Source organism: Fusarium musae, chromosome 1, assembly GCF_019915245.1.
Source record: "Fusarium musae strain F31 chromosome 1, whole genome shotgun sequence".
Lineage (NCBI taxonomy): Eukaryota > Fungi > Ascomycota > Sordariomycetes > Hypocreales > Nectriaceae > Fusarium > Fusarium musae.
Window position 1 is genome coordinate 4,371,669 of NC_058387.1, and position 15,432 is coordinate 4,387,100.

At 50.0% G+C, this 15,432-nt stretch overlaps 5 protein-coding genes across 5 annotated transcripts; 3 read left to right on the plus strand and 2 right to left on the minus strand.

Moving 5' to 3' along the window:
• Positions 1 to 44: 44 nt before the first annotated feature.
• Positions 45 to 1,207, plus strand: J7337_001315 (uncharacterized protein; the record flags this gene model as incomplete). Its single annotated transcript, XM_044819057.1, has 2 exons — positions 45 to 394; positions 451 to 1,207. The coding sequence occupies 2 exons, from the start codon at positions 45 to 47 to the stop codon at positions 1,205 to 1,207; spliced, it is 1,107 nt and encodes a 368-aa protein (XP_044686759.1).
• A 3,429-nt stretch (positions 1,208 to 4,636) lies between these two features.
• On the plus strand, positions 4,637 to 8,055 carry J7337_001316 (uncharacterized protein; the record flags this gene model as incomplete). The annotated part of the gene is made up of 6 exons (XM_044819058.1): positions 4,637 to 4,820; positions 4,894 to 5,039; positions 5,089 to 5,182; positions 5,233 to 5,461; positions 5,513 to 7,899; positions 7,955 to 8,055. The coding sequence occupies 6 exons, from the start codon at positions 4,637 to 4,639 to the stop codon at positions 8,053 to 8,055; spliced, it is 3,141 nt and encodes a 1,046-aa protein (XP_044686760.1).
• Positions 8,056 to 8,689: 634 nt separating this feature from the next.
• On the minus strand, positions 8,690 to 12,385 carry J7337_001317 (uncharacterized protein; the record flags this gene model as incomplete). Its single annotated transcript, XM_044819059.1, has 1 exon — positions 8,690 to 12,385. One exon carries the CDS (start codon positions 12,383 to 12,385, stop codon positions 8,690 to 8,692), a length of 3,696 nt encoding a protein of 1,231 aa, XP_044686761.1.
• A 393-nt stretch (positions 12,386 to 12,778) lies between these two features.
• Positions 12,779 to 13,166, plus strand: J7337_001318 (uncharacterized protein; the record flags this gene model as incomplete). The annotated part of the gene is made up of 2 exons (XM_044819060.1): positions 12,779 to 12,889; positions 12,957 to 13,166. The coding sequence occupies 2 exons, from the start codon at positions 12,779 to 12,781 to the stop codon at positions 13,164 to 13,166; spliced, it is 321 nt and encodes a 106-aa protein (XP_044686762.1).
• Positions 13,167 to 13,558: 392 nt separating this feature from the next.
• Positions 13,559 to 14,846, minus strand: PIL1 (Eisosome core component; the record flags this gene model as incomplete). Its single annotated transcript, XM_044819061.1, has 5 exons — positions 13,559 to 14,184; positions 14,237 to 14,420; positions 14,471 to 14,604; positions 14,669 to 14,726; positions 14,790 to 14,846. The coding sequence occupies 5 exons, from the start codon at positions 14,844 to 14,846 to the stop codon at positions 13,559 to 13,561; spliced, it is 1,059 nt and encodes a 352-aa protein (XP_044686763.1).
• Positions 14,847 to 15,432: the final 586 nt, after the last annotated feature.

The window sequence follows — 15,432 nt, forward strand, 5'->3', positions numbered from 1 at the left end:
ATCCACCTCCTCCCACCTTCAGTCTCCACCTACAAGCTATTGCCATGTCGACCCTCAAACGTAAAGCAGGCGCCTCGACCGGGAACGATTCGAAGAAGCCTAAGGCTAATGGCAACATTGCCTCATTCTTCGGAGCAGCTCCTAAGCCTACTGGTACTGGTGCTTCTGCCCCCGCACCAGCCGTCAAGTTTGATAAGGCCAAGTGGGTGGCTTCCTTGAAGCCAGAGCAAAAAGAACTCTTGCAGCTCGAAATTGATACTCTTGACGAAAGCTGGCTGGCGCACCTCAAGGATGATCTTGTCACAAAGGAGTTCCTGGACCTTAAGCGATTCCTTGATCGAGAAATCAGCTCTGGGCGCAAGGTGTTCCCACCTAGGAACGATATCTACTCATGGTAAGGACGAAACACCTTTCTACCTGCTGCGGCAGCTCCTAACTTATAGCTTATAGGTCCCGTCATACCCCTTTCAGCAATGTCAAGGTTGTCATTGTTGGTCAAGACCCCTATCATAACGACAACCAGGCTCATGGATTGGCATTCTCCGTTCGACCCCCAACTCCTGCACCACCCTCGCTCAAGAACATGTATATTGCGCTGAAGAAAGACTATCCTGCTTTCGAGCCACCACCAAACCGAGGAGGTCTTCTCACCCCCTGGGCAGACCGTGGTGTTCTCATGTTGAACACCTGCCTTACAGTTCGAGCCCATGAAGCCAACTCGCACTCTAATCGAGGATGGGAGAAGCTCACACAACGAGTGATTGATTTAGTGGCGCAAAAGAGAACAAGGGGTGTTGTTTTCATGGCCTGGGGAACACCAGCCGGCAAGCGAGTGCAGAAGATCGATCGAGTCAAACATCTTGTGCTACAGAGTGTCCACCCCAGCCCTCTCAGTGCTTCCAGGGGGTTCTTTGACTGCAATCACTTCAGAAAAGCCAATGACTGGCTAGTTACGCGATATGGCCCTGAAGGAGAGATTGACTGGGCACTTGGACCTGGCACTTCCACGAAAGCTCCAGCGACGGAAGCCGATGCCAAGGAGGCTAAATCTGCTGAGAAAAAGGCCGAGGTCATTGAGAAGACTAAGCCTGAAGTGGTAAAGAAGGCTGAAGAGGACAAGGAGAACGATGCTTTCGACGAAGATGAGGAAGCTCTCGAAGAGGCCCTTCGGTTGGCTGAAGAAGAGGAGAAGGAGAAAGAAAAGTAGTGTTTGAAATTGTTCGAACTCGGAGTGTATGTGTTATGACGGCGTTCAACACTAAGGGAAAGGTACTTGGCATGCAAGCGTAGGGACAGCTTTTCAACTATTAAGTTTTCGGTTCCGTGTCAGGGATCAATGTAGGATCAGCCTCGGAAATCTATGTACATGGATATTGGAAAAGGGTTATAGGATCAATGGATGAATACGGAATATTATGACGCTCAATACGTGATCTTCACCTCGTGCAACTCCCCACAACCGGACGCATAAAGTGACAGATTGTTTCGGAAATCAGGGCGCGGCCGGGAGGGACAGAAAGTTCCGGTTCGAAGGAGATCCTTGATATCTGATGCTCAACACTTTTATCGTATCATGTTCACGGTCAAGAGAAAGGCCCGTGTTAGAAATTGTTAATGCATCCCCACCGTTCAGCCCGCCGAACTGGTCTCATCTGGGCATCCTTTTCGAAGGCGAAGGCGAAGCGGGTGATACGTTTTTGTTTCGAGAAGAATGAGGCGATCTGGTCGATTGATTACGCTGGTGTGAAATATTGGAAGTCATTCCAAGCTACCATCATGCCCGAGGAGCTGAGTCCAATCAAACCATAGGCCGGTTCATTTAGAATTCGATGTCCTCGGAGCGTATATTTAAGGGAGGAAAAGTATATGTTAAGCTGAAATGGGCTTTGGCGACTAGGGTTCCAGAGCTGTCATGAGGCAGATCATGGATCCATGACGGACAACGGGAACAGCATCTGCACTGACTTAAACCATTGGGTCATTTGACCCAAGGGGCTTCTAACCAGCGAACGTTTCGATAAAGCTGAGACAGTTTGCAAAGACTGCATTCCAGTTTGGGAGACATCACACTGACCGTAGAGCCTCACCTTAAAGCTGTACGGTGCATCACGATTCTTCGATTCTTCGATTCTTCTGCATGTCAAACATGCAAGTTATTCTTCGCCATCTTGCGTAAGTAGATGCCAACTCATCACGTCGATCTTGGAAGCTCTTGCCAGACAACCACTCAAAACTGCTCCCAAGCAGCGGCTTCGGCTGGGGAGGGTGGGATGAGGATGCGCTGGCGATGCCAACTCACACCCATGAGCCCCGCGGATGACCAAGCTACTGGTACAAGTACAGCGATTGGGCCACAGCTACAGAAGCTAGGAAAGAAGTCAGAATGGCGGCTATATTTGGACTCCTCGGAGCCAAGAAGCCTCCATGTTCGTGATCCAGAACCCGTTGCAAGCGAGAAGTTCCTGGCAAACATGGACTATCCCAGGTGTCGAAATGGGATAAGTATGTAATGGAAAAAGACAGCGCCTCTCATGACGTGGAGTCAGGCTGGAGACTGTCTGATAGCAGCACTATTATTGGCAGGGGAGCGAGCAACAGAAGAGGTTATGGTTGCGGCGCTTTAGTTCTGAAGGGAATGGAGCTCTGAAAGAGGCACGGGAATTACGAAACATTGGCGTCGAGCCACCCGCCATAGTGCTTGATGGCATTGAAGTGCAATAAGAGAAAATGCGTATCGTTTGGTTACTCATATCTTTGGGCCCAGGAAACATGATGAGCTAAAAGCTTTGGCGTCCAACCATAGCGCCAAGATGACACGCTTGTAAGGGCCACCGGCGGTAATTACCCCTGTCCATCATCCCAAGTTGGATCTCGTTTGATGAAGCTTAACTTGTCCTGAAATCATATGTATGCTGCCAGGAACTCGAGTCACCTGCATATCCAGAGACTATTGACAGTATTGCCTGTGTAAAAGGCTCTGCAAGCCATTTATCGACCGGTGAAACTGTGACCGGAGCGAGCTGGTGCGATAAAAGGTCATGAGGCCATCCAGTCAACTAATTACACGGGCAGCCCGCTTGCTCGACGTAATTAAAAAGCAGAACTTTAAGGAACGTGGAGATCCACTCGTCTAGTAAAGCCTTGGCCTTGTGCAACGGCTGAGTCCCCGTCTTCTAGTGCTAGCTGATCCAATGGTTGTGTTTGGTGTGTACCTTTCTGTGACTCTCATAATTTCTGTTCGAGGGACGGGAGAGAAATCAAGGTTGCTGCTGTTGGGAAATGAGAAGATGGTTGAAGACTTTCTGGCTACTCTATAGAGACATTATCAGGCTAACTTGGTACCATACAAAGTGATTATCCTCAGAATAAGAAACTTGGCAAATTCTTTTTCTTGCCCAAAGGACCCTTGAGATGGGCTGGAATGGGCCAAGGAAGTCAAGGCTGAGGGCAATGAATTGCTTTGCAGCTCGTGTGTCTTTACTCTCAGCCTCATTGTTACAGCGTACAAGTTTATGTGCTGTGTATTGTCTCTGAAGATATTGTGTTACACAGCATGACCGTTGTTACAATCAGAGGCTGTAGATTTGATTCAACTATCAACCAAGCAACTCATACTATTTAGCCACATTGTTAAATATTGTTGGATTTGTAAACTAGGTATTCATCTCCATGATAACTCACTCAATCTATGCACGCCTATCACATCCATATTGCCTCTCCCCCCAAACCCCTACCCGCCCCATGTCCTCTTGTTCATGCTCTCTATCCTCTCATCCCAGCGAGAAGCCCAATTCCTAATCTTAGTGCTCTTGTTCTTTTTTCCATTGTGCGTACCATCCAATCCAATCCAATCCCATCCCATCCAGTCTATCATGAACCTGGTCGCGCATCCCAGTCGCCCCCTGAGCGCGCCCCCCCCATCCCACTGTCACCCTCACAATTCTCATTTTGTCGTCTCATCTAGACTAGAGAGTCGCTTTTTCTCCTCTTTACCTTCTCCTCTTGTATGGTTCAACTTTTCTTTCTATTATTTGCATATTCATCTATCTTCTCTGAACCCTGGCTTCTTTGTGCCCCTGCTTTTCCTATTCTTTTCTTCTCTCTGTTTCGTTTCGATACCCAGTAGCCAATCTCTGTGTTAACCTCCGAATAACTGAGGTGCAGAGGGGAAAAAGGGTCCCCTACTAATTTTATCTGTACGCCCACCCAACTTGGCTCATCTGCCGCAGGTACGCATCAAAACTGCCCGATGCCCACCTTCCCTGACTTACACGTCTCGCCTTGTCCTGTGTGCAGCAGCAGCAGCATACAATGCTCAACGAGCGCCATCGTCATCATTTTTATTCCTGCTAATTCTTTCTCACCAAAAGGTTCTCGATCCTCGATTCGTTACTCTTCAATTCTCTCATCGACAAAGCACAAAAACTTTGCTTTTTACAACTTCAGCTGGAGGGATTATCACGAATACCTCGCTGCTACCCTATTTAAGGCACCTCCTGAAAGATCACCGCCCCTTTATTTGAGATCTGCTTCGACTCGACCCGACGTCACTTTTCCTATATTCAGCGCATGGGATTCGGCTGCGTTTTCGTTTAATTCTCAATCTCAAAATATCATTCCCTAGTCACAACCGATAATGGCAGGCCTTTTTTCTCGCCTCAAGGGCAAGGATGGCAAGTCCAAAAAGAAAGGCGCAAACGATCCTACACAGCAGCTACCACAAAAACCACAATGGACAGACGCCTGGGCACGCACATATGTTGAGCCTGAAGAAGTCCACGAGCTGATCCGATGTTGCACAGAAGAGCTCAAAGCTCGAGGTATGTCAACCATTACATGAAATACAAATATTTATCTTTTGGTGTACAGCATACTGATCACCATTCATACCAGGTCTGGACCACCCTTTCCTCTTGTTGCCATACCGTCCCACCTCCGATCCCAGCGCAGTTCGTTCTTTTATTCGCCATTTCTTCGAATCCCATGCCAACTTACGGGGAGAACAACTTACACAAGAGCTTCGCATGACAGAACCTATGGTTAGCATTTGCAGAAAAAGTGGCATGATCGCAACTAACATCGAGATAGGTGGTTTCCGGAGTTGCTAAGTGGTGCTGGAGTCGCATTCAGGGGGGTATCGTTGGCTGGGATGCATATGAACTGTTCAAAGTGGGAGAAATTGGTATGCACTTCTCAATCTTGGTTTCCCTACTGTACTAAATTGCGCTATAGACTCGAACATGGCCCGAGACTCTTTCAAAACGTTCATTCCTATCAGTGTTGAGAATGGTGCCCGTCAGCGCATTATCTTCGACTTCTTCGACCTACTGGCCGCTGTTGCAGCGCACGGAAAGTCCAATGGCCTAGGAGGACGAAAGCTTTCACGAATGGCAGCATGGTGGGCATTCGAACATAAAGATACTAACAAGGGTTTTGAAGGAGGTTATGATGCTTGGCTGCGGTAAGTACCCTTGAGACTTGTGATGCTCACGATTGCTTATCCAGAAATTAGTGCCGCCGATGCCACAAGCCATATGTTCTTCGCTTTCCTCAGATCACTCTCACCTGAGCAAAACGTCACTGGCATTACGATGCTTCCCAGATCCCTCCAGAAACTACTTCAGGAAACCGAGTATCCTCCTCAACGACCTTCTCTCATGATGTCAACCACAAACAAAGTTGTCATGATTGTGGATACCGTATCGCCAACTCCTTTTGCGCTCCTTCGGAGAGCGAACCACTTCCAATATCGTGATTCGGACCGCGCATTACAAGAGTTTTCCGAGTACGACGACCCTGTGCAGGCTTTGACGGACGAATGCCGCCGAGTTCTCAAAGCTATTTCTGGTGCCAATCAGTCACAAGCTTCAAGCTCAAAGCACTCTACAAGCTTGCGCGACGCCTCCTGGTCACGATTCGAGGATATTGGCTTCTCTTCTACGCTAGATGAGGACGACGACGATGACGACAGTGCTTTGACCTACAAACGCCAGCCACCCGCTCTGCGAAGAACCCCTGCGTCTGGTAACGGACTGGGTAGACCGACAACCCCGTCTTGGGCCGACTTTCTTTCTTCGGGATTCGTGGATGAAAACCAGCCTGCCCGGTCAAACTTGCTTCTACCCCCTGACAAGGTTCTGCCCCCTCTCGAAACCCAGAGACAACATAGTTCTCAATCGCATCGACCAAGGCTTGAACATGATCACTCGCTTGAGCCCGGGGAGCTCGCAAGTATTGCAACATTTTTGCTGGACGATTCGTTCTGGTGGGTTTGGATGTCCAGTCTTGCCCCTGAGGAGACTGCAGAGCGCAAGTCGGCCTTTGGGCGATGCGCCGTCATCGAAACCAAGATCACTAGTGGCCGTTGGCTCGTGATGGAAGAAATGGTTGCCGGCGCAGCTCCTGAACCTCAGGCGGGTGCATACATTGCAGAGAAGAAGGGTCTCTTTAGCTGGACAAAACGTGGGAAGGGCCTCGGCCGACGGAAGTCGACAGCCAATAAGTCAGTCGAGAATATTGGCCAGGGCACCAGCAAGGCCAGCATAGGTCCCGATACTCACGCCAGAATCCAAGCCAAGGCTGCGCAGCTTCGTGCGCAGGAACAGCAAGGGAAGAAGCAAGCTCAACAGCCCCTGTACCAGCGACGTGGCCGAACTGATGCTGAGCTCATGGCCGAGAAGACTAATAGCGTTCTTACCCTTCAGCCCACAATCATTGGCGAGGCTTCATCAGCATTGAAGTGGGTTTCTAAGTATGATAAGGGAACGATTAAGGATTTGTACATGGCCAACAACAATGCGGGTCGTGGAACTATGGTATCGCCAATTCCATCTGAGAGTATAAACGGTGACGCTGCTTCAAACAGTGGCACACAAGCCCCGGATCAGCCTCCGCAGGTGCCCGTTAAGGACGTGTTATCCCCGATCACGTCGCCTACTTTCTCGCCCACTTCGAACGAGACAACGAGGAAACCCCTCCCACAGCCAGAACATCCCGTCGAGGTCCAGCCACAAACTGAGTCTGTTCAGGCACCAACGCCCGAGCCGGTTTCAGAGCCCGTTCAAGAGCCTACGCCTGAACCAGTGCTTCCCGTCAGCCCTCTTAGCCCTGTGCCACCTCCTAAGGACGAGGCACCCCAGGAATTGGCTCGGGAGAATATGGTTTCTCCTACTCCATCAAGCCCTGAGAACAAGAAGAAGAAACTCCAGAAGGCAGAAAAGGAGAACCGCGGTTTCCGGAAGTTGTTCCGCAAGAACAGAAGTTCCAAACTACCTGATGACGCTGCCGCTAATGTTCATGAGTTCCTGCGCCAGACCCAAGCAACGCCAGAGCCCCAGGCGCAGAAGCCCCTCACTCCAGCTGACACACCTGAGCCTGCAGCCGCTATCCAGCGTGTTCCAGTGCCTCAACTCGCACAAGCAGATGAGGCTGACATGCCTACCCCCACACCTGCTGCTGAGTTTGTGACGCCAATGGAGGAACCTGTGCAGCGAGTCGATACACCTCAGAGGAACCAGGATATCGCGGAGCCCACTATCGACCAGTCACAGATAGCCCCCAGTGCTAAGGACTCGGCTCCTGCCCAGAAGGCAGTTCCTCAGTTCAACCAAGGCCCTCTTGAAGACCAGCCAGCCTTTGCTCCTGATTCGGATGATGAAGACGACGCAACGCCTCCTCCTATTCCCCGCTCACCCCGCCACTCCCCCCGGATTGGAGGCCCAGCGCAGCCCGAGGAGAAGCTGAGTCACAGTGCCGGTCCAGGAGTTCAAGATCGCTGGGCACAAATTCGAAAGAACGCTGCTGAGAGGGCCGCTATTCGCCCTGATGATCAGCTTCGGCCGTCGTACAGTAACAGCAACAGAACTGGAGATGGCGATGACGATACAAGTGGAGAAGAGAGTAAGTCTGCATGGGGATATTAGATACCGAATAGTAAACTAACACGATGTTCCAGCTATCGAATCTCGTGTCGCCCGCATCAAGGCTCGTGTAGCCGAGTTGACGAACAACATGGAGAGTACGAATGGTCCTCAGGCTAATGCCACCCGTCATTAGGTAACTCACTGCGAGACGAGCGATCTCAGCCCCGAGGTGGAATTGCAATATGCCCTTCCTTCATTGCCAGCATGGACGAAGTCTGTCCTTTATACGAACAATCGCGACGACGTGACACATCTACGAGACACATTTCGCAATCCTTACACACGTTTAATACCAGCCGACGCTGATTTGCTTTTCTTCATTTTTCTCTGGCCTCGTTTCTTATTTTTTGAGTTTCTTCTTTCTCGTTTGACATATGATACCACTAGAGGATGTAAGAAGAGAAAAGCAGCGAATCTTGACAGTTTACATGAGAAGAACGAGGGGTTCAAGAAACCATGGACTGGGCTTTTCCGGGTGCCATGAAATCCTGTACTTAATCATGTTTTTTCAGCCCAAATTCTAGCAAACCCCCTTCTCCAGCGTTTCTTATATATATCTTGCTTCGGGGACCATCCTGAGACTTGCCAATGTTGTCGTAAATGTGATGATCTGTCTGAAAGTGAGATTCTACGAAAGAGTTCAATATTCGAGATGAAACTCCATATATTGAGGTACTATTGTATAAATTCCTAGTAGGTTTGGCAGTTATCGTATTTAAGATGTGTGATCAAATAATATAAATATCTTGGTGTAGATTCATCATCGTCTATGATGCTCTGACTCTCTTACCTTTACCACGGCCTCTGCTTGTGGGCTCATCATCTACTTCGTCGTCAACTTCTTCAGTATTCTCCCCTTCATCTATCGGGGCAGCTGCATTCCTCCTTGATGCTCTTTTACGCTTTCCTCCGCTCTCAACGCCCCTTGCCTCTTCGCCTGTAACATTTGCTCGCAGACGATCTACCGCTGCAGCCATACGTTTGCTTCCCTGGGCTTTCTGTCTTGGTGCAAATGCCTCCTTAGCTCCAACTCCAACACTGCCACCAAAAAATCTGGTGATGTTACTCTGTGTGCCTTCGCGGTCTCGCTTATTCATATCTTTGATGACTGGTACAAGGACCTCGTCCGTCCGTTCTTTGCTCCAGCCAATGGTAGCCATCAAGAACTGCCGTAGTCCCTCAACATCTGGTACACCCCACTGGAAATTCTCATTGCTGTCATCAACCTCTGGGTGTAGGTACGCATCATAAACCGCCGGGTTAGGAAAGCCTGGTGGTAAGAAGAGTTTGGTACCTTGGGATTTGCGAAACTTCTTGCGAAAAGGCGTTGAGACATCAGCGTCCTTAGGGCGTGTCTGCGATTGCACCGATCTCCACCATTCGCGAAAGTCCTCTAGTCCAGACTTACCAGGGAACTCAGATAGAATCTCGACAGCTGTTACAGGACCGACACCTGATAATCCCTCAGTGTAATCAGAGCCCAGCAGATGCGCAAGAGAGATGAGTTGCTCTCGAGACAGGGAGAGCTCCTTTTCGATATCGCCCACCAAGTAGCACTCAACAAATTTGTTGCTATTAAACATGTTCTTGTACACGCGTGTGCCACCGAACAAGAAGGTATCCGAGTCATCAGTCACAATGCCATCGACAAGTCCTAGACGGACGAGCTCAGCACATTGGGCTTCAGCTTCCATAGGGGCGGTGATATAAGGAATTCCAAATAGACGAAGGAGAGCCTGGCATTCAGTGATCATGACTTGGGTGACCTCATCTGCATCTCGACGGTCTTTCTTCTGTTGGTTTCGTAGGGCGCGCAATTCTCTTTCATAGTCTTCTTTGTTTTGCTCGGCCGTTTTGTTGTTGAGCTCACTGGCGAAACGGGCATGCTCTTCGGCTTCCTCGGCCATTTGTGCCATGAGCTCTTCGTCACCAGGGTCGCTAAATTCGTCGTACTCCACGTCGTCAAAGAGCCCATCGTCGTCGATATCAAGTTCTTGGTTTCCTCCCACTGCTGGCGCACCAATGAAGGGAATTTCCTCATAGATAGACGCATGACTCTTTTCTGCCATGGTCACAGCATTGGTAGGTACCACATCTTCAAATTCTGGCTCGGGTGATTCTGATTTTCGAGACTTGTCCTCATCTTCGTGCCCCGAATATGCAGTTGGTTCTTCTACTGTATGATCCGCAAGGTCTTGGGCTTCTGCTTCAGGTGATGGCTCCTTGGCCTTCTCTACTACTTGTTCAAGGGCATCCTCTCGCTCATGTGTTGTAGTTGAAACTCCCTTTGTCAATTCTGGCTTTTCAGTTTGCAGAGAAGCCTCGTTGATCTTCTCAGTCTCATCTTCCGCGTCGATGGTGATAGGCTCTTTCTGGGCAGGCTTCTGTGGTGATGGCGGTTTATCCAAAACCTCAACATCACTATCATCATCTGAGGAAGAGTCGATGTGGATCAGCTGATCTTGCATCTTGCGGCGATAAAGCCGCTCCTCTTCTTCAGCTGCCTGCCTGTCTGCGTTGTTGATCTCACGCTCAGTTTCTTGCTGCTTCTTGAGCGACTCCCGGATGTCGGTGTCGTCAGTTAACCACGGCGGCAAGGGTCTGGGCGCATTTTCATCCTGCAGTTCTCTCTCAAACCCACCAGCCATGTCGTCCTCTTCGTCATTGAGAACAGTTGAGTTTTCGCCCGCAACTTCAGATTTCTTATTTGGCTCAGCTTCTGGGGCTTTCTTCTTTCCAAATAGTGACGAGCCCCAGTCAAGTTTCGGGAACGGCAGTGGGCCATCAAATGGGGTTTTCTTGTTCTCGACGACGGGTACAAACTTTGATTTTGGCTGAGGCTTCTTTTTCATCCTGGCCTTTGCAAGCACTGTCTGCATATCTTCGTCGCTGTCGCTATCGGCAGCGGTATCATGCTCTTGGCGCCTGGGTACCGCAGCGCTTGCTCTATTATTAACAATATGAGCAATCATGGAGCCTCCTTTGGCTGTAATAGGCTTTTGTGCGTCAACCGACTTCTGTGTCCATTTAGGAGCTTCCATGGGAATGTCCTCGAACTCCTCATGATCTGACTCTTTTCCAACGCCATGTTGATTTTGTAGTGACATAGCTATTGCGCGGTTGAGATCATCCTCTTCGTCGTTGTGCAGTGCTTCTTCAGGTGGTTGTTCAAACAGCACATCTGTGTTCCCGATATTCCCGCCGACGAAGAGCGACTCCTCGCCCTGAGGGGAGGACTCTTGAGGATAGTTACCATATATCTGCCGCCGTCGCGCCGCTATATCCTGGGCTGCTTGGTAGCTAGTCACCTGTGCTGCAGAAGGTTTCGGGAGTCGGTTGAGTCCCTCTATGGGAACGTCTTCAAAATATTCTTCGTCTTCCTCCTCATCTTCCTTGGATTGATATTGAACTTGAATGGCATCGACGTCGATAGGTTTATGTGCCTCTCCAACGTCCTTTTCTCTGCTGACTACACCCAAAGCCCATCCTCCCTCAGCGCCCTCATTCTTTACAAGGATGTACTCTCTGTTCTTTTCGCCAGCAACTCGCGCATTTACTCCAAGTGTCAAATCGGTGCCAGTCATGCCGACTTCATACATGAGACGTTGAGTGAGATGATTACGTTCCTTGACCCTTTCGATCTGGAACTTGGAGAAGGCCATGCGATCTGGGAACATTTCTTCCAGCTGCTCCTTGCTGAGACCCATTCTCAGCCGGCTCCTGAGTCTTGCTGCGTTCAGGATATTGTATCGATCAGGAGCTGGAAGACTCTTGAAGAATTCGCCGTCAAAATCGATCTTGCTGAAGTCATAAAGGTTGATATCTTCACCGTCTTGAAACTGGCGCGCGTATTCTTCCAGCTCTTCTATACTCATGATTCGTGGATCATCTGGCTTTCCCATTGCCGCGATGCCACCACCATCTAGATCGGGAAGATGGTAGGCGTCCTGCTTTCGAAACGTTCTTCCCTTCCGTCTCTCATTTTGGGATAGGAGAGCTTCATCATCGTAAACAAGTTGACTGGCATCAGGGATCACTTCTTGTTGCTGCTCTTCCCGGGCAGATATATCACGTTCTTGATCTCTCCGCCTGCGATCATGGTCTTCTTCCGCGATGCGCTGCATTTGCACCGCTAGCAGTTTACCGGCCGTGCGAACGGCATCTTCACGACGGCCTTCGCGTCTTCGCTTTCGATGCTGAATCGTCTGTCTCTTGAGAATCGGTGCGCCACCGTCGAAGACAAATACTGGTTGAATACCAAACCACAGAAGCTTGCATATGCGACGGAAGAAACCGACGACGTGCGAGTTGCGCAGCGCATTGCCTTCCTTGTCGCGCACAGCTTTGAGAAATTGATATATCCAAATCGAGGCATCGACTGCCAGTCGCTTGCGATTTAGAGTCGCGAGGTTCGTCGGTCGGGCGCATGGCTGAACAACTGTCCATAGACCGGTCACACCCATGATAGGCTATGACCGTGAATTCACTACAAGTCCGTGTAATAGGGATAGGCACAAGGCCCTATGTTTAAGGGATACGCCCTTGTCTGATGGGAGTAATAGTCATTGTCTGGTGGTGCGTAGAAAGGGGATTGTTGACGTTTCTACGATTGGGCTGTTATGGAAATGATGAGAATGGAAAGTCTAAGATTTAAGAAAACAATCGAATATTCACGGCTGCCTTCAGCATCGAGCTTCTATAACGTCAGCGTGGGGCCGGTATGTCGCCGGTAATCCGTTGCCGCCAATCTTCCATTTCTGTTAGTTCCGCAAAATCAATGAACATCACATTCCCCACGTCTTCACCAATAAATCACAACCCTCAAACCTCTGGCCCCCAAGCCTTCTTGGGTGGAAATGGATGCCGAAAAGGCTCGGCAATACCTCAGCAATATTCTTAACAAGAATCTTCGCGTGTACACCTCCGATGGACGGTTGTTCTGGGGCGCCCTAAAATGCACCGACCCGGTATGTTTCGATAACCTATAGCTGCTGAGTCTTGGTTGTAAGCGACTGACCTGACCTGACCTTGAAGGACAAGAATATTGTGCTAGCTCACACTTATGAATATCGGCAGCCATCTTCAAGAGAGCGTGAAAAGGCAGCAGAGAAAGCTGACGGAGACACTGCCAAGGTCGACATGACCTCTCGCTACTTGGGACTGGTTGTTATACCCGGGGAACACATTGCCAAAATGGAAGTCGAGGAGTTTACGAGTCAAATGAGGAATCAGAATATCATATAGCGGCCAGTGGGAGGAAAGGAAACCCTGTATCCCAGACACAAACAATAGAATGATTTAGGTAACTTATTATCAGTTTAGGATATCATTCCTGAGCTTAGGATACCTTTTGCTGAGTTTATTAACACCATATATCAAGATCTGGTGATTCCGTGGGGAGCGGATACAGAGATAACATTAATGAATTAAAAGTACAACAAGGCTACCGCAAAAGAAAGTCATCGTACCCATTCAGCCTTTTGCAACCCGCCCAGCCTAGAGCTACCCACAACGCCTTGTACAACCAAGATTGCGTTCCCATCATTACTACCGAACGCGAGGAAAGCAAGACACACGCTCGTCCTCCTTCACATAGCCTGAATTCAGTACTTTGCCACTTCGATCATGAGCACGTTCTACGCGGCAACCGCTTCCTGTGTGCGCCCACGAGACTCGCCATTCAGACCACCATCGCTGTCCAGAATGGAGCCTCGGGCATCTTCCTCTTCCTCTTCCTCATCGCTGTCGAGATCACGGTCCCGAGCAGTCCAGGAGCTACCGTCGTTCAAGGGCACATCTTGACCGGAGAGGTCGTGGCCCTCACCTCGGTTGCGGATGTTGTTACGACGTCGCTGAGACAGAGTGCGGGCGCGGGTAGAGAGTTTGGAAGAAACAACAGCGTTGGAAGTAACCCAGTTCGTCAGGGCGTCTTCGCAGTCTTGAATAATGGCCTTACTAGCTTCATAACCATCGTAGGCCTGACGAGTCTCGCCGGGAGTGACCGGGGTGTCATCGATAAGCTCGAGGAGGTGCTTTCCATAGCCTGCAATAATGGCAACCTTCTCACAATGCTCACGGAGAGCATCGAATTGGTAGGTATAGGCTGCCTTTACCTTCTCTCGAGTGATGTTAGAAAGCTGAGCCTCAGCAACAAGAGACTCGGCCTCCGCTCGGACAAGTTCCTGTTCGAGGACGACAATCTTGGGAGAGTTGGGCTCCTTGTACTTGAGTTGGGCGATCTGATCAGTGATCTTCTGCTTGCCTAAGGCGGGGTTAGTAGACAATACGCTGTCTAGGTGGTGAGTGGTACTTACGGTCACGGCTTGGCTGAACGGAAGCTTCAATGTTGCGGATACTCTTCATAGTGACCCTGTATTGGTCGTAACGGTCGACATATTGGTCCTCAAGCTCGCCGATCTCGTAAAGAAGAACACCGAGCTTGTCGGTAACGTCGGAAACATCTTCGTCACCAGCCTCTCCCCAAATGGATAGTTGTTGCTGCCAAGTTAGTTAGAATGGCTCATGGGATTGGGTGATTTGGAACATACAGCAACTTCCATTCGCTCGCGGGCAACAGTCTCTAAGCTTCGCATCACATTTTTCTCCATCTTGACCAGCTGGGACAGCTTCTTGGCCAAGTCAGGGCCGAAGGCACCGCCAGCATTGCGACGAAGGGCATGTCCTGCTCGGGAGATATTGTTAGCTCTGTTGGAATTGACAGTCGAAGTGGCGTGATGCTAGCTTACCGAAGCTGCTCTTGAAGAGGCGGCCGGATTTTGTCGACGACGGAGGTGGCGGGGGGTTCTGTTTGAGGTCAGTTTTGCTGTCGCACTGAGTTGTGGCGTCATAAGCTTGAATTAAACGCACCTGGAGCTGAGAGGCAGTAGGCGCCCGAGTCTGGCGCATTGAATAGGTGCGATGCATGATGAATGCTGTTGTTTATGAATGCGACGACGAGCGGTGGAGTTGAGTATGGATGACAAGAAAAGGGTCCGGCAAGGACAGGCAGGGAATAAATAATATCAGGTGGGGATTAACGTGGGTAGCAGACGGAGACGGAGATCACAGCTGCAGAGCTGAGAATCAAGCAAGGATAAGATGTCGGAGAAAACACGAAGGAGAAGATCGTGGCCGGGCTGCTGGGAACGTTATATGATGGAGGCCAGAAACAGGGCAAGGCTCAGGCTTGGGCTCTGGTGGTGTTTGTTGCTGCGGAGAACCAAGATCGTCACCTTTTTCGATGCAGGAGCTGAGAGCGACGTCATCAAGACTCCACTTGGACAAGAACGACTGAGTGAGGTCCTCGATACAGACGGGCGCTAGCATTTAGTGTATGTGTACACTGCAGCCCCTGGTGATTGCAGCATTACTCGAGGTACCGCTACTTACGTCAAGCATGTCTCAGGTCTACGTCTTGCATTCTACGGGCCTCCGCCAAGGATCCTTACCTGTGCATCCGGAGAGACCCCCCCAGGCCCCCCAAGAACTGGACTGCCCATCCCGGATGCGG